The 21,594-nt window shown below is 39.8% G+C and overlaps 1 protein-coding gene across 1 annotated transcript; it reads left to right on the top strand.

The window, feature by feature from the left end:
- Window positions 1-1,306: 1,306 nt before the first annotated feature.
- Window positions 1,307-20,340, top strand: LOC137131527 (complement factor H-like). The gene is made up of 6 exons (XM_067512912.1): window positions 1,307-1,463; window positions 1,742-1,921; window positions 3,097-3,276; window positions 3,471-3,668; window positions 19,564-19,743; window positions 20,025-20,340. Exons 1-6 carry the CDS (start codon window positions 1,394-1,396, stop codon window positions 20,216-20,218), a joined length of 1,002 nt encoding a protein of 333 aa, XP_067369013.1. The 5' UTR covers window positions 1,307-1,393; the 3' UTR covers window positions 20,219-20,340.
- The last annotated feature ends 1,254 nt before the right edge of the window (window positions 20,341-21,594 follow it).

Below are 21,594 nucleotides of genomic sequence, written 5' to 3'. Positions count from 1 at the left end.
TAGCTGTAATGATCATTAAATGCGATACTTTCTGATCTGTGTCCGCATTTAGTACAGACTCATGCAGCAATACAGTAATTCAATGCAAATGTTACGGTCTCTGGACTTTTCTCCACTCCTCCATTGGTATTGTGTGTGTGTGTGTGTGTGTGTGTGTGTGTGTGTGTGTGTGTGCGCGTGCGCGTGCGTGCGTGTGCACCCAAAAGCAGCGGGTGATTGTTCTGCTAGTTTTCAAAGCCATAAAAATAAATATCCAAATATGAAAGAGCACATAATATATTAAGGTGCCTAATCGGGATTTAATCCACTACCAACCTTAGAGGACAAAATGCAATTTTTAAAAGGTTTAGTTCAGGTGCTTTGCGTTTATTTCTTCGGTGCTGGAGCCAAATTATTGTTAAATACTTTTCAACAGAGTTTCTTGAAGTACAGGTCAGGACCCAAGATGATTCACAGGCCTCGTTCTCACATGATCAGATGGCCCCAAACCTAAAGACAAAGTGTTAGTGATTGCAGATCAAAAGTGGGTAACATTACAGTAAAACATTTGTGTTTCGGTTATTGTTTGAAAGGACCAAAGTGTCTGCCTCAGACTGGCCCTTATTAGGGTCCCTCTGTCTTAAACTGCAGCTCACTGCTTAGACACAACACATTTGACTTTGGCACCAAAGCCTCACACTGCCTGAAACTACCTTTATACTGTTAAACACATACTGTGGCATTTTCTTTCCATCCGATCTGTCCAGTTATAAAATCTACTATTCATTGAACAATGAGGGACTATTAAGAGAAGAGCTGACTTTCAAATTCAGTCCATCAGAGCTCTAGCAACCCAGTTTATGCTGTGATCACCATTTAACCTAAGCACAAGGAAAAGGCCACGGGCGGCCAGGAAGCAAACCCACAGTCTTCCAGCTGTGAAGCTGCACCTAGAAATGTTATTTCATAGCACGTTTTTAAAAGGGGAAAAAAGATCTATTTTTCACCAGAATTACTATAATTTTACAGACCGATTTTACAGACTGATCCTAAAAAAAAACGGGAATGAAAACATGGCCTCAATCAAAGTGTAACAGCTCTTCTCCTTACAGCATCTATGCAGAACATACTATGAAAAACACTCATGTCTACACTTACAATTACATCTGAACTTAAAATACAGTACAAACTTTTAGGTGACTGCAAATGATGCAAATTTGTTTACAGCCAATTGTGAATGATGATGATAGAACCTATGACAGAATAAGAAGTGAATGCAAAAGGTCTAGTGTACATATGTGGTTGTGTAATCACACTGGGCGGTCCATGCCGCTGCCCTCTGTCGCTCCCTGAGGGCTCGAGCTGCACACAAACAGAGGAATTCTGCTCTGAGAACAGCGTTGGACAAAGCAGCATGCACCCGTCTTTGATCCTTCTGTTTCTTCATCTGTGGGGGAATGTGGGACTTTCTTTATCACAGAACGGTAAGAAGACATGTTTTTAAATGCCTGCTTTTAAATTCTTACAATTTTGGCTTTGAGGAGACACAGATTCTCCTCAAAGCTAATTTCTCAGTCCAATGTCACCACCTGTGTAATAAAGCGGAGTGAATTATTATGATGAAGCATCTGATGAGCATTCTGACTTTAAACACTGGTTTTGTTTTTGTCCAGCTCCGTCCCACCAGCTCTTTTCATCTGTATATAATGCAGGTAACAGGTAACAAGGATTTGGCTTATGCTGTTATGTCTTTGTGTCTCAGCATGTTCACAGCTCCCAGATGTTCCTCATGCCCAAGTGGCAGAAGAGACCAAAAAGGCTGAGTACCAAGAAGGAGATGTGATACGTTTTACTTGTAACTCAGGCTATATATCACATAAACCCTCCAAGTTTGTTTGCACAAGAGGAAGCTGGTTGGCAGTTAGTCGAGGATCATGCTACTGTGAGTTACATGACTTTCATCAGGCCATTGGAATCATTGGGCTTCACTGTCATTAGCTGTGTCTCAGTTCAGAGGTTCTTTCTACTGAAGGCTGAATCTAAACTTGTGGATCCTTCATGGCCCAACATATCCCACATGTTCTTTACATGACATATGGCTGGCTAGCTGCTACCTTAACAAAAGGGCAAGTTTTCCTACATTTATTGAACTTGTAACATTGAATAGCTGCCAGCCCACATCCAATGGGCATTAAATACATAAAGATGCAAATAAAGATACAAGTCTGAACTCTAACAGTAAAACAGATGGATTTCTGAACGGGCCCAAGAGGTTAGAGGGAGACTGTCCTATAAAACACAACTAAGTTTTTTTTACAAGCAAGAAAATTGAACAACCTACATTGGGACACATGGCAGATGTAGTGAACATAACAGAGTCACTTGTATTCAGACACAGGAAGGTTTGTCAGGAGGTGTTTGAGCTTGATGGAGGGATCAACAAAGCAGAGGACTTTTCCACAGGAGACCAAAGTTTGAGTTCAGTGTGAAACAAATTTTAGCTGCTTCGTTGTAACAAGTCAAATAACATGTGATGTACGTCATGTGTTGAATCAGTGCATTTATGTAAAACTACAACAATTTTCCAACACTAACCATGTCTGATTAGTTCTTAACTCTAACCTAACCCTGATGTCTTTGTGCCAACTCTAACCAAACATGTTAACACAGTTTTAATCCTGCATTTGTGAAAAATACTGTAACACCTGCCACCATTTTTGCACGATTGTCAGCGACAGCATCCACCATTTTGATGTCTGGCACCAAACTGGGGGCAGTTTCAACACACTTACGGTATTTCAACAAACCGTCCAGTTGGTCATATGAGAGGTCAGGGACAACAGGTCTGTGTGGGCTTTAAATTTGGAGGACTGCGAATTTTGGTTGTTGAAAGTCAAAGAGTTGTCCTATAGAGACAAAAGACAACCAAAATTCGACACTAAATGATCCCACTTTTTAATGAAGTCCTTAGAAAATGGTCCTACATTCTAGATCCTAGAGCTCTGACATTCAGGACATATGATATTACAAACATACACCACATAAGTAATGAAGCCAGGACTATGTGTGTGATCGTATCTTCTTCTTTTCTCATGTTGCCATGTCGTTGTTTGTTAGCATGTTCACAGCTCCCAGTGGTTCCTCATGCCCAGGTTTCAGAAGACACCAGAAAAGATGGGTACCAACTAGGAGATGTGATACATTTTACTTGCGAAGCTGGTTATACATCAGATCTGACCCTCAAATACGTATGTCTGATGCAGGGCTGGCTGGAAGTCCATTATGGAAAATGCTACTGTGAGTTTATCAGCATTTCAGCTGTATGCTTTCAACACTTCTGGTTTCTTTTATTTTGAAAGGATCAAATCAGTAGCAGTGTTGCAAGAGTTAGGTTGCATATAATGGGAATATTTTTTTATTTGAGCGTGAAAATATTGCTTCATTCAGCTTTTGTTTGTCTTTCAATGTCCTGAATGACTGTTGGTTTTTAGTTCAAGCCTCTGGCTGTGAGCCTCCTCCTGCAGATGGACATTTGACAATAACAGGTTTACCAGAAAATCATGAGCCAATGCTTCCTGATCATGTCCTCGTGTTCAGCTGTGATGATCCTGGGAAATATATGAATGGCAGTTCGGTGCTGATATGTGGTAAAGATGGACAGTGGAATCATCCATTCCCTTCTTGCAAAGGTAAAGATCAGCATTTTATTTCCGTGGAAACAAGCTGTAAACACAACATCGACACAAATTATCACTTTGTAAATCCATGTGGCAAAATTGTTGCACGCACAGCAAACACAGTGCATACTTATCATCCATTTAACAGGTTTCTAAGAACCAGACCAGTGAAACTCCAACATTCTTTCTTTGGCTCTATTGTTAAAATCTAATGCTAAAATCTCATATTATACCATATTCATCATCTCTAAATTTGCCTGTCTGCTGAGAACGTATCACAAGGTGGCTTTTTAGAGCCTTGATACCAAGAACCGTCACAAAATCCTGCTTTAAAAGCAGTGAGTGAACATTAACATGTCAAATCTGAAAAATCCAAACAAGGAACTAAAGTGCCATAAATGTCCATAAAGGTCTGTGGATTAATCACTACGACCCTTTTCACAAAAAAAGATCCACTTGATTTCTTAAAATTCTTAAAAATATAGATTATGACCTTTGGATGGAATGTAAAGAAAGAAAAATCTCTGTCTGCTACTGTGTCTGTAGTAATGTGGATTGATGTGCAAATATAAGTATATCTAAAAGTACTGCACACTGTAAGTCAGAGACAGCTTGAAAGACTGCAAGTTCTTTTTTCTGAATGCCATTATGAAAGAATAAAAGGAGAGTTGAATTCAAATTCACCTGTGTTATGATCGGTGGTTTAGCAGCCTTTGAAAAAGGTGTGTGTCCCTCTGCTATGTAATACTGTTACCAAGAGTAACAGCTACTTATTTATATTAAGGAGATTATTAAAATTCAAAGTGTGCACTGGAAAAGCAAAACGTATTGACAGTTGAGCTTTTAAAATATTTAGCAGTTTTTCCCACTGCCTATTTCTGATATTCTAAAGTTTCCAGGAGGAAATACTGCCCTGAGTGATGTTAAAACTCTGTACACCAATGTTTTATTATTTTTATTTTCCCACTGGATATGAATATAAGTTTATTGCCCATTGATATAAACTCCCTTGAAGCCACATAAAAGTTCCATAAAAAATTAACTTTTAATATAAGTAATATAGAATATAGATTTTATTGCATAGAATATAATCTTACTATATTTCTTAAATCCAAAGAAGCTGTGAATGTACACACATTTGCACACACAGATAAAAGTTTGTATAATTCACATTTGGTTTACTTTCATGAAGTCTAATAAGCACCTGTTTATACTGTTTACACATCTTGATAAAGCAGATTCTCTTCTTCAAAACATAAATGTAAAGTCCCAGAATAACACGATTTGTGTGGATCACCCCACGATATGCACCGAGTGATACACTAAACGAAGGACAAAAGTTACAGTTTGGTTGCTACAGATATGGACATGTCCTTCATGGCAATGCAGAGGACATTGGAGTGCTGTTTACCCGAGTATTCACAGAATGTTGAAACTGCAAAGGCAGTGGAGCAATTTGATTGTGTTGTGAAGCAATTCTGGAGTTGTTTGTGAGAAAGGTAGGAAAAGTGTCTCAAATGTCATTACAACTTATTGGAATCCCATTTGCACCAGTTTTTAACATGCAGTTTGTATTTTAAATACTTTATCTGGATAAAAGTAAATGCACAGACCAAACAAACTGTGAAACTGGAATGTTAATGGTTCGACCGGTGACATTTGGATGTGGTTTGATTCCTCAAACAGATGCACGTGTGGCCTAGTGTATTGTGCCTCTAAATCAAATCTTGCATAGAATGATCTAAGTAGTAACTAAAACAGTAATAAAACCAAGAACCTTTTAACAAATGAAGGGGTTTTGCTTTCTAAACTGAACCACAATTAAGGTCCTGCAAGTAACATGTCATGCACCAAGACCACCACAGCATGATTTAACTTGCTGTACATTTATTTTATTTTATTTTATTTGGTATTTTCGGCATATCCCGTGAGTTCAGGGTCGCCACAACAAATCATTGCCCGCATGTTGATTTGGCACAGTTTTTACACCAGATGCCCTTCTTGATCTAACACTCCCCAATTTCTACCGGGTTTGGACCGGCACTGCACACCAACACTGGGGATGGGAATGGGCTGTTAGGGGTTCAGTGTCTAAAACTAGAACTACTGATGTTAGTTGCCACCTAACATCAGTGGAAATAAGTTGTTAAAGCAAAATGAATCATTATTTTTTAGGCTGATTTTTATTTCAGACTTTAATATTTCAAGACACTAGGCAGATGAAAGATTTGGTCTCCACAAATTCCACCAAAATGTGCTGTAAATATCTGACTCCGTAGCTGCAAAAGGCAGTGCAATTGAATATGCAGTTGTATATAATATTACATGTACACTTACTAAGCATATTATGCCTGTTCATAAAGCTGCTTTTTTTTTTTACAGAAAAGTGCATTGTTAAAAGCGTATCAGCAGGTGTAGTCATAACACAACACAAACGAGGTGATAAATTAAGCAAAGGACAAAATTTTTAATTCTCCACGTCTCTAAATTGTCCACTACAAGTACCACTTCAAGTATTTACTCAAGTAAAAGTACTTAGCAGACAAAGTACAAAGTGAACTACTCCATTAAGAAAACGGGGGCTTGAAATCCTTGGAAATGCTTGAATTTTAATACTTGTGTTTTCAAGGCCTGAAGTGGGCCTGAATTTTGGATGACGTGCATGAAAATGCTTGAAACAGTAACAGTATGTCTTTCTCAATAAATATCAGTGCACCTGAGTAGTTAGTTTGCTTAGTAGGTGGATTAGGACATATTCAGTGAACAGACCCAACATTACTTAACAGTAACGGTAACATTAGTAACTTTCTGCAACTGAAAAGTTCAGCAAATATTTTAACTACCCAACTTATGGCTAACTGAGTAAAGTTATAGCAAAGTGGGGGGAAAAAAACGTTTTCACATGGTTTGGAATAAGCAGTTTTTTCTTGAGCCTTAAATTGGTTCTCAGCTATGACCTCAATAATAAACACATGGTAGAATTATCACCTTTATGACATTTTCAACAAAAAAACTGAGAAATTAGAACCATGTAAAAGTAGAATTCATGGCAGAGCTGTTGTATTGGATTGTTTCATATTGCGTTGGTGGTCATAATGTTATGCCTAATAGGTGTGTAATGCAACCTTATGCTTTACTTGGCACTAGTTGGGTACGATCAGAGAGGCGTGAAGTAAACCAGGACAGAGGAATAGCTAATAGCTGCCATGCGGTCCAATAAAATGTTATGTGGAACGGCGTCAAAAGCTGCTGTGTGTCACGGCACATTTCTACAGCCTTGTGCAAGCCCACTGGGCTGTCCACACCGTGACCCTCAATGCTCCCTGAGGACTTGCCTTTGGACAGATTTGCTTTTGTCTTTTGTTCTTCTGTTTCTCCATCTGTGGTGGAACGTGGACCTTTCTCTTTCACAGAATGGTGAGACTGGCTTTCTAAACTACTGAAGAGTAAAACGTAGTATTATGAACGTTAAATACAGTGTTAACGTTAAAGCAAGATACGTTTGCAAATCTTTATTTAAACTGAATGCTTTGTGAATGGTTTCTGGGAGAAAATGGATCAATTAACAACTGAACACTTTATATCTTACAACTACATTCAAATGCTAATTCAATTCCGATCTTAATGTTATTAGACCTGAGAACCCAATTTTGGAAAAATACACTTTACTTTCTGAACCAAAGTTACCACGTCTGTAAGCAGCACATCTGCCCATTCGATACACAGCTGGGAACATGGGAAACCTCTGTCCAAAAATTTTGATGTCATCAAGTCATCCCAGTAAAATGATCAAACATTCACCACAATAAACAGTTTGTAAATAACATTCTTTTAGAATTGTTTTTGTTCATTAAACAATTTTATCAGTTGAGATGTGATAGGAAAAAAAAACAAAGACAATGGAGATGCAATAAAAGTCCCCAGTTGCTCTAAAACATGGGACATTGCAAATTCATGATTAGCCTCTTTTAGATTTTTTACTGTGGAAAAAGCCACAGGAAGTATTGGATTATGTCAATGGATCTGTTAAGTGATCTGTTCTCTGGAACACGAAAGAGTGTTGGTACAAGGAACATGGAAATCATCTGTGATTATTAACTGATTATTAACTGAATTCAATCCTCTATTTGTACAGATTATTATTGTATGTTCATGCTTGTGTGTATATCCTTCAACAGCTGTAAAATGTAAAGTACCTGAGATTGAACATGGTACAGTGACTGGAGATATCACAGATTACAATGAACATGAAATCCTGTATTTTGAGTGCAATGCTACATATAGAAAGTCTGAAGAAAGACCTTCAAGATGCACAGAAATAGTAGACTGGAGCCCCACACCAACATGCGAACCTGAGTATTAGCTGATGAATAACATTTATCAGTTATATGTTTATAATTAGTAAAAACATGCTGAATTATTGCTACAAACTAACAGAGAATGTGCTTAATTCCCCAACAACTGCAGCAATTAAATGCAAACTGGAAGTTTCACAACTTGAAGGATTCAGATATGAACCTGCCCACAGAAATGTGTTTTCACCTGGTGAGACTTTGAGAGTAACATGTAAAAAGAGGGACTGGATTTTAAACCGCTCAACAGTAATTACTTGCAGAGATGATGGACAATGGACCAGTGATCCAACATGCAAAGGTATAAAACTACATGAACCCATTATGACATTGTTCTTTACTCTGCGATAGTTCAACATGTCTGTTTTCTTAGAGGTTACATGCCATCGTCCATATGACCAGCACATTTATTACTGGGACAACTATTGGCAACAAAAGAAAACACTGGGGGACACTGTAAGATACAGCTGTACATCAGGCTACAAGAGCACTAACTGTATATTCAATGTGTTCTAATACTTGAGGGCTTAGTGTCTTGTCCAAGCAAACTTGGAGAGAAACTTGGACGAGATACATCTAGCCAGGGGAGCCAGGAAGCAAACCACAAACCCTGCAGTTCATGGACAGCTAAACCACAGTGCTGGGCAATAAAACCAAGACGTTGTCCCATAGTCTCTTAAGTTTCAGGGTTTATCACAATATTTACTTTTTATGCACATCTGGGCCTTTATATACAGTGCGGTGCTTTCTGTGCGCTATGGCGTACTACCCTTGTCATTAAAAATCCCTATTTTTTTAGTTATATGTTCATAATTAGGAAAAATAAAGCTGAATTATTGCTACAAACTAATAGAGATGTGCTCAATTCCAGATCTTAACTGATTGGTTCTCTGGAACACGAAAGAGTGTTGGTACAAGGAACATGGAAATCATTTCTGATTATTAACTGATTACTAACTGAATTCAATCCTCTATTTGTACAGATTATTATTGTATGTTCATACTTGTGTGTATATCCTTCAGCAGCTGTAAAATGTAAAGTACCTGAGATTGAACATGGTACAGTGACTGGAGATATCACATATTACAATGAAGATGAAATCCTGCATTTTGAGTGCAATGCTACATATGGAAAGCCTGAAGTAAGACCTTCAAGATGCACAGAAATAGGACAAACAGTAGAATGGAGCCCCACACCCAGATGCGAACGTGAGTATTACCTGATAAATAACATTTATCAGTTATATGTTTATAATTAGTAAAAACATGCTGAAGTATTGCTACAAATTAACAGAGAATGTGCTTAATTCCCCAACAACTGCAGCAATTAAATGCAAACTGGAAGTTTCACAACTTGAAGGATTCAGATATGACCCTCCCCACAGAAATGTGTTTTCACCTGGTGAGATTTTGAGAGTAACATGTAAAAAGAGGCACTGGATTTTTAACCGCTCAACAGTAATTACTTGCAGAGATGATGGACAATGGACCAGTGATCCAACATGTAAAGGTATAAAACTACATGCACCCATTATGACATTGTTCTTTACTCTGTGATAGTTCAACATGTCTGTTTTCTTAGAGGTTACATGCAGCCGTCCATATGACCAGCACATTTCTTACTGGGACAACTATTGGCAACGAAAGAAAACACTGGGGGACATTATAAGATACAGCTGTACATCAGGCTACAAGAGCACTAACTGTATATTCAATGTGTTCTAATACTTGAGGGCTTAGTGTCTTGTCCAAGCAAACTTGGAGAGAAACTTGGACGAGATACATCTAGCCAGGGGAGCCAGGAAGCAAACCACAAACCCTGCAGTTCATGGACAGCTAAACCACAGTGCTGGGCAAGAAAACCAAGACGTTGTCCCATAGTCTATTAAGTTTCAGGGTTTATCACAATATTTACTTTTTATGCACATCTGGGCCTTTACATACAGCAATGTGAGTTACAGGAGTTCTTCTACTGAATAAGACTACACAGACCCGCCTTTGCTCCTCCAGTGCATCAGTGAGCCTTCACTACCCATAACCCTGTGACCAGTTTCCCTTTCTTGGAGCGTTTTTGTTAATTGTGTTAGCCTTGCTGCCTGTCCAAATTTACCTTTAACCTCCCTGAAGGCCTTCCCCAGCAATGGGCGGTGCTTTCTGTGCGCTATGGCGTACTACCCTTGTCATTAAAAATCACTATTTTTTAGTTATATGTTCATAAAAATAAAGCTAATTTATTGCTACAAACTAATAGAGATGTGCTCAATTCCAGATCTTAACTGATTTGTTCTCTGGAACACGAAGGAGTGTTGGTACAAGGAACATGGAAATCATTTCTGATTATTAACTGATTATTAACTGAATTTAATCCTCTAATTGTACAGATTATTATTGTATGTTCATGCTTGTGTGTATATCCTTCAACAGCTGTAAAATGTAAAGTACCTCAGATTGAACATGGTACAGTGACTGGAGATATCAGAGATTACAATGAACATGAAATCCTGCATTTTGAGTGCAATGCTAGATATGGAAAGACTGAAGAAAGACCTTCAAAATGCACAAAAATAGGACAGAGAGCAGACTGGAGCCCCACACCCACATGCGAACGTGAGTATTAGCTGATATGTTAGTTACATGTTCTTAATTAGTAAAAACATGCTGAATTATTGCTACAAATTAACAGAGAATGTGCTTAATTCCCCAACAACTGCAGCAATTAAATGCAGACTGGAAGTTTCACAGCTTGAAGGATTCACATATGAACCTGCCCACAGAAATGAGTTTTCACCTGGTGAGACTTTGAGAGTAACATTTGAAGAGAAGTACTGGATTTTTACCCCTCTGGAGAACTCAACAGTAGTTACTTGCAGAGATGATGGACAATGGACCAGTGAGCCAATATTGAAAGGTATAAAACTACATGAATCCATTATGACATTGTTCTTTACTCTGTGATAGTTCAACATGTCTGTTTTCTTAGAGGTTACATGCAGCCGTCCAAATGACCAGCACATTTCTTACTGGGAAAACGATTATCAACAAAAGAAAACACTGGGTGACACTGTAAGATACAGCTGTACATCAGGCTACAAAAGTACTAACGGAACCACCAGGGCCACATGCACAAGAGATGGATGGACTCCAGATCCACTTTGTCAAGGTATTTTGAAATTTACTTTGCATTTATGGTATTTCTGTTTGCTTTCTACCCAAAATATATTTGTCTACACTTTAATGTGCAGTCACTTGCTTACTGTATATTTTTAATCCGTCCTGGCATCGGTCTATAGTGAGAAATAGGATTGAATATATACACAAACAAGGAAATCTGAAAAACAAAAATTCACTTTGCCTGCATCAAGATTCAGACTTAGATTCATGGTTAATATTTGGGGATTTTTTTTTTAAGCAAAAAACTATTTTTGCACTACAAATCACAATGTCATCTGTAGTGCAAAAATATTTTTTTTGCTTAAAAAAAAATTTTTTTTAAATAAAATCCTGGCTATATGTCGAAGTGTCCCTGGGCAAGACACTGAACCCCCAACAGCCCATTCCCATCCCCAGCTGTGCGGTGCCGGTCCAAGCCCAGTAGAAATTGGGGAGGGTTGCGTTAGGAAGGGCATCGGCGTAAAAACTGAGCCAAATCAACATGCGGACAATGATCCGCTGTGGCGACCCTGAACTCACGGATAAGCCGAAAATACAAAAAAAAAAAAATAAAATAAAATAAATGTACAGCAGGTTAAATTAAAAAAAATCACAATGTCATCTGCAAACATCATAGTCCATGGAGATTCTTGTCTAACCTCATCTGTCAGTCTGTCCATCACCAGAGCAAACAAGAAGGGGCTCAGAGCTGATCTTTGATGCAGACCCACCTCCACCTTGAACTCCTCTGTCACATCTACAGCACCTCACCACGGTCTTACAGCTCTCATACATGTCCTGCACCACTCTAACATACTTCTCTGCCGCTCCAGACGTCCTCATACAATACCACAGCTCCTCTCTCTGCACCCTGTCATACACTTTCACTAAATCTACGAAGACACAATGCAACTCCTTATGACCTTCTCTGTACTTCTCCATCAGCATCCTCAAAGCAAATACTGCATCTGTTGGACTCTTTCTAGGCATGAAACCATTGCTGCTCACAGATGTTCACCTCTGCCCTTAGCCGAGCTTCCACTACTCTTTCCCACAACTTCATTGTTTGGCTCATCAGCTTTATTCCTCTGTAGTTGCCACAGCTCTGCACATCTCCCTTGTTCTTAAAAATTGGTATCAGTACACTTCTCCTCCAGTCCTCAGCATCCTCTCACTCTCCAAAATCTTGTTAAACAAACTAGTCAAAAACTCTACTGCCACCTCTCCTAGGCACTTCCATACCTCCACAGGTATGTCATCAGGACCAACTGCCTTTCCGCTCTTCATCCTCTTCAACGTCCTCCTCACTTCACTCTTACTAATCTTTGCTACTTCCTGCTCCACACCAGTCACCTCTTCTACTCTTCATTCCCTTTCATCTTCCTCATTCATCAACTCTTCAAAGTTCTCCTTCCATCTTCCCATCACACTCCTGGCACCTGTCAATACATTTCCATCCTTATCTTTAATCACAGTAACCTGCTGCACATCCTTCCCATCTCTATCTCTTTGTCTGGCCAACCTGTACAAATCCACCTCTCCCTCTTTAGTGTCCAACCCAGCATACAAGTCCTCATATGCTCTTTGTTTGGCCTTTGCCACCTCTATCTTCACCTTACGCTGTATCTCCATGTACTCCTGTCTACTCTCTTCAGTCCTCTCAGTGTCCCACTTCTTCTTAGCTAACCTCTTTCTCTGTATAATTCAATTCAATTCAACTTTATTTATATAGCGCCAATTTACAACAAAGTCATCTCAAGGCACTTTACAGAATAAAGTCCAGACTATACAAGTATGTAGAAGTAACCCAACAAATCCCCTTGAGCAAGCCCTAGGCAACAGTGGAGAGGAAAAACTCCCTTTAATGGGAGAAACCTCCAGCAGAACCAGGCTCAGGGTGGGCGGCCATCTGCCTTGACCGGTTGGGGTGAGTGGAAAGTGGAGAAAGAAAAGAAAAGAGCAACGAAAAGCAACAACAAAACAACAACAAAAAGCAACAACAACAAAAAAAACAACAACAAAGCATTGTACAGGTTGTAGGACACAGAATTAATGGCATACAGTGGTGACAAATAAATGTATAGAGAAAAGCTAGTTAGGGTTGAGTGAGGATTATTAACTATAAGCTTTATCAAAAAGGAAAGTTTTAAGCCTAGTCTTAAAAGTAGAGAGGGTGTCTGCTCCCCGAATTTGGATTGGAAGCTGTTTCCACAGGAGAGGAGCTTGATAGCTAAAGGCTCTGCCTCCCATTCTACTTTTGCAAACTCTGGGAACCACAAGTAGGCCAGTATTTTGGGATCGAAGTGGTCTAATCGGGCGATACAGGACTATGAGATCTTTTAAATATGATGGAGCTTGACCATTAAGGGCTTTGTATGTAAGAAGCAGGGTTTTGAACTCTATTCTAAATTTTATGGGAAGCCAATGAAGAGAAGCTAGTGAAGGTGAAATATGATCTCTCTTTCCTAATCCAGTCAGCACTCTTGCTGCAGCATTTTGGATTAATTGAAGGCTTTTTAGAGAGTTATTAGGACACCCCAGAAGTAGGGAATTACAGTAGTCCAACCTAGAAGTAACAAACGCATGGACCAGTTTTTCGGCATCACTTTGAGACAGGATGCTTCTAATTTTAGCCATGTTCCGTAGGTGGAAGAAGGCTGTTCTAGAGATTTGTCTTATATGTGACGTAAACGCCAAATCTTGGTCAAAGACAACTCCAAGGTTCCTCACCGTAGTACTAGAGGCCAAAGTTATGTCATCTAAAGTAACTATATTGTTAGACAGCATATTTCTCATGTTTTTAAGCCCAAAGAGGATGATTTCAGTTTTGTCTGAATTTAGGAGTAGGAAATTGTAGGACATCCAGGTCTTTATGTCTTTTAGACATGCTTCAAGTTTGACTAATTGGTTAGAATCTTCTGGTTTCACAGATAAATAGAGCTGGGTATCATCTGCATAGCAGTGGAAGTTTATGGAATGTTTCCTAATAATTTTGCCTAAAGGTGACATGTACAGATTAAAAAGTATTGGTCCTAACACAGAGCCCTGTGGAACTCCATAGCTGACTTTGGTGCATAAAGAAGAGTCATCATTAACATGAACAAGTTGGAATCTGTCTGACAGATAAGATTTAAACCAATGTAATGTGGTTCCTTTAATCCCAAATCCATGTTCTAGTCTCTGTAATAAAATGTTGTGGTCAATGGTGTCAAATGCGGCACTAAGGTCTAGTAAGACGAGTACAGACACAAGTCCATTGTCTGAAGCCAGGAGAAGATCATTGGAGACTTTTACCAGTGCTGTTTCTGTACTGTGATGAGCTCTAAATCCTGATTGAAAGTCTTCATACAAATTATTCCTGTAAAGGTGATCACACAATTGTTTTGCAACTACTTTTTCAAGGATTTTAGAAATAAACGGGAGATTTGATATTGGTCTATAGTTGGCTAAATCACCTGGATCAAGACAAGGTTTTTTAAGTAATGGTTTGATTACAGCAACTTTATAGGTCTTTGGTACATAGCCAGTTTCTAAAGATAGGTTAATCAAATCTAATATGAAAGTGTCTATTAAAGGTAGAACAGCTTTAAGCAATTTGGTTGGAACAGGGTCTAAAAGACATGTTGTTAGTTTTGAGGAGGCGATAGTTGAACTTAGCTCAGTGAGATCTATGAGTGTATAGCAGTCTAAGATGGATTGGGGCCTTATTGAGGATTCTATAGCTGTTGTACATGAAGGTTTAGCCGTAATATTTGTAGGGAGGATCTGGTGAATCTTTTCCCTAATGGCTACAATTTTACTAGTAAAGAAAGTCATAAAGTCATTGCTGCTCAAAGTTAAGGGAAAACTAGGCTCAGCAGAACTATGGCTCTTAGTCAGCCTGGCTACAGTGCTGAACAGAAACCGGGGGTTGTTCTTGTTTTCCTCTATTAATGCAGAATAATATGCTGTTCTGGCATCACGGAGAGCTTTTTTGTATGTTTTTAAACAGTTTTTCCAGGCTAACCGGGATTCTTCTAAATTAGTGGAACGCCACTTCCTCTCTGACTTTCGTGTTGCCTGTTTTAAGCTGTGCATTTGTGAATTGTACCATGGAGGTCGGCTCCTCTGATTCACTGCCTTCTTTTTTAGAGGGGCAACTGTATCTAGTATCCTACGCAGTGAGGCGGCGGAATCGTCAACTAAATAATCAATTTGCACAGGAGTAAGATGGCTACTCACCATAGTATTGACACATGGTGGTGGAAAAGATGAAGAAATAATTTCTTTAAATGTATTCACAGCATTTTCAGATAAACATCTGCTGTAGTGGAATTTTTTCCTAACTGCTGTATAGTCGGTTATTGTAAATTCAAATGTTATTAGAAAATGGTCAGACAGAAGAGAATTATGAGGAAATACTATTAAATTATCAGTTTCAATGCCATATGTAAGTACAAGGTCCAAGGTGTGACTAAAACAATGAGTGGGTTTATTTACATTTTGGGAAAAACCAATTGAATCTAGTAATGAATTACACGCAGTGTTGAGGCAGTTACTGTCAGCATCTACGTGAATGTTTAAGTCACCCACTATAATGACTTTATCTGTACTAAGCACTAAATCAGATAGAAAATCAGAAAATTCAAGCAAAAACTCTGAATAAGGGACTGGAGGACGGTACACGATAACAAATAATAGTGGGTTTTGAGTTTTCCAGTTTGCGTGTGAAAGGCTAAGAGTAAGGCTCTCAAATGAGTTATAACTATGTTTAGGTCTAGGAATTATTGATAAGCTAGAGTGAAATATTGCTGCTACTCCTCCACCTCGGCCTGTGCTTCTAGGAACATGATAATTAATAAGACTTTGGGGGGTTGACTCATTTAAACTGACATATTCTTCCTGCTGCAACCAGGTTTCAGTGAGACAAAATAAATCAATTTGATGATCATTTATCAAGTCATTTACTAACAGAGATTTAGAAGAGAGAGATCTGATATTTAATAATCCACATTTGAAAGTTTTGGGTTTTGGTTCAGTATGAGCAGTAGTCTTAACTTGTATTAGGTTTTTATGATTAACTCCCCTTGTGTTCATTTTTGGTTTAAAAAGTTTAGGTGGTCGTGGAGCAGACATATTCTCTATGGGGCAAAGAGCAGTGTGGTTAAGATCATAGCATTCAGCAAAATAATAATATTCCCTTGGTGAAAAATTAGAATCCATAACAGCTGCATTTTGTCTGTTGGTAACGTCAGATTCTATAAATATCTCGGGCTGTTTATACCTGTGGATGTTGTCGGGTGCTGGAGCGGAAGATGCAGGAGAGGTGAGCACATCAGAGCCACAGGTGTTTTCAATGGTCAGTCAGTCTCCGGAGACTGAGATGCTGTGGACAATGTTCTCAGTCAACATCCGTGATCCTAGAAAGTTCGGGTGCAGTCCATCTTGCTTGAAGTACTGAGGACGATCCCAGAAAAGATTGAAATTGTCTACGTAAAAGAGTCCGTGTGCGGAGACTTGTGGTTGAAGCCATGTGTGCAAGCTGAGGAGTCTGGAGAACCAGCCAACACCGCGACCCAGCGTGGGAATTGGGCCGGAAATGAAGAACCGTCTGTCGTGGAAACTCTCCAGTGAGTTGAAAAATGACACGAAGTCACGTTTCAGCAACTCAGACTGTTGGCGTTTGGTGTCATTTGTGCCAACGTGTATCACTACTTTTGTTGCTGTAGGATGTTTTTCAATCAGGTTTGGAATTTTCTCCGCTATGTCAGTGACTGTGGCTCCAGGAAAGCAAAAGTTTTAGCTGATTTTAAGCGGACGTCTCTAACGATGGAGTCGCCAATAATTAGCATGGTCGGACCGGGAGGACGGTGCGGTGGAGAGGTGCGCCGAGGAGGAGCATGTGGATTCCTCTCTGGAGGCATGGTGTTGGTGGCGGTGGCACGTCTGGTCTGGCGAGGCCCCGGCAGCAGGCCCCGACCACGCTTCCCGCGGGAGGTGGAGCCGTGTGGTATCTCATGGGACAGGGAGTCACAGGGAACCGCCGCCGGGGAAGTCGGACTTTCCAGCTCTTCAAGAACAGTAAAATGGTTCTCCATCTGGACCGGGGAAGGTGGTCCAATGGACTGGTTGACAAGATTAGCTGCAGCAGGTGTAGTCCGATGTCTCCTTTTAGCCGGGATCCAGGCCTCCTGTGTCAGCGGCGAGGAGCAGGCCCGTGTCGGGACAGGCCGTTGGTCGTCCGACAGGGCCAGAAGGCCACAGGTTGGCATCACGTTTCCAGTGGAAGCAACAGGGCCAGACCACGGCAGCGTGTCATCGGTGTCCTGGGTCACTGAGCAAACAGCTGGGTGGATAGAAACTGTTTGTTCCATGTAGCTCGAGGTATTAAGAGCTGCGAGGTGCTTCGCTTGTGTGGTGGCAACGTTGGAAAACCCCAAAATAAGTTCATTTTTTTTGCTTAGTTCGTTTTCCAAAAGTTTGATGGTTTCTTGCAACTGCGTGAAAACGTGTACACAGTTTGAACAGACCGCCATTTCGAAACTCCTATACACTCCTGAACTTCCTCGTTTCACCACCAAGTCTCATTGTCCGCTTTCCTCTTTCCAGATGACACACCGAGTACCCTCCTACCTGTCTCCCTGATCACATTAGCTGTAGTGGTCGAGTCATCTGGAAGCACCTCCAAACCACCCAGAGTCTGTCTCAGCTCCTCCCTGAAAACTACTAGACATTCTTCCTTTTTCAACTTCCACCACTTCGTTCTCTGCTCTGCCTTCGTCCTCTTCATCTTCCTCACCACCAGCGTCATTTTACACACCACCATCCTGTGATGTCTGGCTACACTCTCCCCTACCAATGCTTTACAGTCACTGATCTCTTTCAGATTACAACATCTACACAAGATGTCGTCCACCTGAGTGCTTCTACCTTTGCTGTTGTAGTTACCCTATGTTCCTGCCTCTTCTAGAAGAAAGTGTTCACTACAGCCATTTCCATCCACTTCACCTACATGTCCATTGAAATCTGCCCCAATCACCACTCTCTCACCTCTGGGGATGCTCATCTAACTCACTCCAGAATTGCTCTTCTAACTTACATCCTACCTGTGGCGCATAACCACTCAGAACATTGAACATAACACATTCAATTTCCAGCTTCAGACTCCTCAACCTCTCTGATACTCTTTTCACCTCTATAACATTCCTTAAAATCTCCTCTTTCAGGATAACTACTACTTCATTTCTCTTCCTATCTGACCCAGATACCCTATCTGGTAGAACAACTTGAACCCTGCTCCTAAACTTCTAGCCTTGCTACCTTTCGACCTCGTCTCCTGGACACACAGTATGTCCAACTTCCTTCTCTGCATCATGTCAATCAACTCTCTAGCCTTCCCTGTCATAGTCCCAACGTTCAAAGTCCCTACTGTCAGTCCTACATTCTTAGCTTTCCTCCACCAACAGTAGTCCAATTTCCACCGGTACCCTGTAGGTCAACAGCACCGGAGGCGGTCGTTGTTAACCCGGGCCCCGGCCGATCCTGTATGGAAGTTATTGTCACGATTTGCATGTTTAATTTGGCATGTGTTTTACGTTGGATGCCCTTCCTGACACAACCCTCTGCATTTATCCAGACTTGGGACTGGCACAAGAAGACACCAGCTTGTGCCCCCTTGTGGTTGCATTTATCTAAGTAGTAACTAAAACAGTAATAAAACCAAGACCTTTTTTTTCTAACTGAAGAGCTTTTGCTTTCTAAACTGAACCACAGCTAAGGTCCTGCAATTAACATGTCCACCATGCACCCAGACCACCACAGTATGATTTACCATGCTGTATATTTATTTTATTTATTTATTTTTTGTCCTTTTGGCTTATCCCATGAGTTCAGAGTCGCCACAGCGGATCATTGTCGACATGTTGATTTGGCACAGTTTTTACACCAGATGCCCTTCCAGACGCAACGCTCACTAATTTCTACCGCTGCACTGCACAGCTGAGGATGGGAACGGACTGTTAGGGGTTCAGTGTCTTGCCCAGAGACATATAAGGCGTGGGGATCGAACCACTGACCCTGTGGTCTGTGGAGGACTACCTTACCAACCTGAGCTACAGCTGCCCCTCCAATTTACCGTTCTGTACAGTGGAGGCTAAAAAAAAGTTTAACTTAATATGGCACCAAATCACAACGAGACTCCAGTTAGTAGCCTCTGCAGTATTTTTAATTTAGTTGTTAGTGAGGACGTACAGTAGTCCAATCTAGAAGTAACTTGGAAATGTTTGCAGACACATTGGAATACATGCAAACATTGAACAAACAACACCCTTTTCCATATAACTAAAGAGTCAAACTTCTCCAACTTTAGGTGATAAATAAAGGCTCAGTAACACCTTAACCTCTGTTCTTGGTTCACATTCTTTCAGCTCCTTCAGGCTGTGGGAAACCACCACCTCTGACAGATGGAGACACCAGGTTCACCTCTAAATATGAATATAATCATAATGACAGAGTTGAATATGTCTGTAAGAATTACTACACTATGAGGGGTGAGCCTTTCAAAATCTGCAACAATGGTGACTGGACTGGAAACATCACATGCCTCAGTAAGTTATCAGTATTGGATCATATTGCATCTTGCAGTCTTTCAAAATTTTACATTTATGAGACGAGCAAATGCTAGTAGACATATTTTATATTTTATGTATACAGCACAGCTTTGCCCAATAAGTAACTACTTTTAACAAGTACATTTATACCTTAAAGCTTAATATGTTTCTTGATGGCATAAAATTAAAGGAATGTAACCATTATTCATGTTTCACAGTTTGCTAGCTGTGTGTAATGTGCTTTGTAGTAAATGTTATGTATCTGTTATATCTTGCAGGACCCTGCACAGTGGATAAAGAAATCATGTTAAAACATAATATTGCATTTCTGTATAGTGGAGAAGAGAAGCTGTATTCACCCCATCAAACTTATATCACTTTCCGTTGTACAGGACGTACACGACATGTGGGCACAGTGTCAATGCGTCAGCAGTGCATTGATGGTGTAATTTCTCTCCCCACTTGCCAGTAAATGTTTTTCATGGCTGGACAAACATGTAAATGATTAGCAACAGTAAATAGTTGGTGCTGAACCAGTTGTGTGTTGATCCACTTCAGTGTTGTGGCTGCCACTTTAATAAAACCTATCAAGTATCTCAGTCTGTTTTCTGCCTCAACATGTTCTGAGAATAAACATGTTTATGTGCTTTGAAATGCTGTTAATGTCGACTGTCTGTGGTGTTGAAGAGAACGCGCTTTAACTGCATAACCTGCAAGCTGTACTCTGTGTTAAAATACAGTATGTGGTCATTGGTGATGTCACAGGGAAATTCCATCCATCTATTATCTGCACAACCTGGGCAGGTCTCCAGTCTGTCTCTGGGACAGACACACCATTCACACTCACATACAAGCAATTTAGATTCACCAATTCACCTGCATGTTCAACATGCATGTGTTTGGACTGTGGGAGGAAACCTGACATTGTTTAGTAAATATTAGAAAACTCAGCTGACAATATTTTGAATAGTAGAACAGGTTTTAACTCGTTTTAACCAGTTTTAACCCATTTTAACCTGTTTTAACCCATTTTAATCTGTTTTATCCCGTTTTAACTTGGTTTAATCAATCCAGAGATTTTCACCGATTTTTTTCAGAAATGCTGTTGGTTTATAAAATCATATAAAACCTGTTGACAATTGGTTTGAGTAAAATTGAAGTGATTTACTTGAATATGGAGGCAAATATTATGTTAAAATTGCACAGGTAGAGGGTTTTGTCCAAAATACAAAAGTAACATACAGGTTATAAAACAATATATGCACCATAAAGTGTCTGTTCAACAATTGAAAAAACTAAAGGTAATAAAATGTGAAACTGTTGTATTTTTCAGCTATTTTCTTATTGTCGTGAAATGGGAAATTGAAATTTCCTAAAGCAGTTAATCTTTATAATATGGGTCACAAATACATTGTAAGCCACAATTTGTAAATACTGTTTGTTGGGGGTCGTTTCCATTTTTACTGGGTGTACAGTAAATATAATAAATATAATAAATGTAATGATCTAAAAACATGTTGAACACAGTACAGGAAATTTTCTACACAGTAACTTTTCTATTCAACATCTATGGAGAACACGGAAGTAAAACATTGGCAATGTGCATATTGGAGACAGCAATATGGAATAATATCAAAAACTGTGTTCGCATTTTAAGCGCACATTTTAATGAAATAACAAATTCTTTTGACCACAGAAACAGTTTACTGCCAGTTATGAGTGATAATGACAAGATACAGAACGTGACAGAATATAAAGTGAATGCAAAAGGTCTAGTGTACATATGTGGTTGTGTAATCACACTGGGTGGTCCATGTTGGTGCCCTCAGTCGCTCCCTGAGGGCTCGA

The sequence above is a fragment of the Channa argus genome, chromosome 8 (genome assembly GCF_033026475.1).
Source record: "Channa argus isolate prfri chromosome 8, Channa argus male v1.0, whole genome shotgun sequence".
NCBI lineage: Eukaryota > Metazoa > Chordata > Actinopteri > Anabantiformes > Channidae > Channa > Channa argus.
The sequence above is the reverse complement of the archived record's forward strand: the minus strand, read 5'-3'. Positions and strand labels throughout refer to the sequence as shown.

Coding starts and splice junctions, on each gene's coding strand:
- LOC137131527 (XM_067512912.1), top strand. CDS start 1,394: ATGCACCCGTCTTTGATCCTTCTGTTTCTTCATCTGTGGGGGAATGTG. Junction 1,922..3,096: donor TAGTCGAGGATCATGCTACT/GTGAGTTACATG, acceptor GTTGTTTGTTAG/CATGTTCACAGCTCCCAGTG. Junction 19,744..20,024: donor TGGAAACATCACATGCCTCA/GTAAGTTATCAG, acceptor TATATCTTGCAG/GACCCTGCACAGTGGATAAA.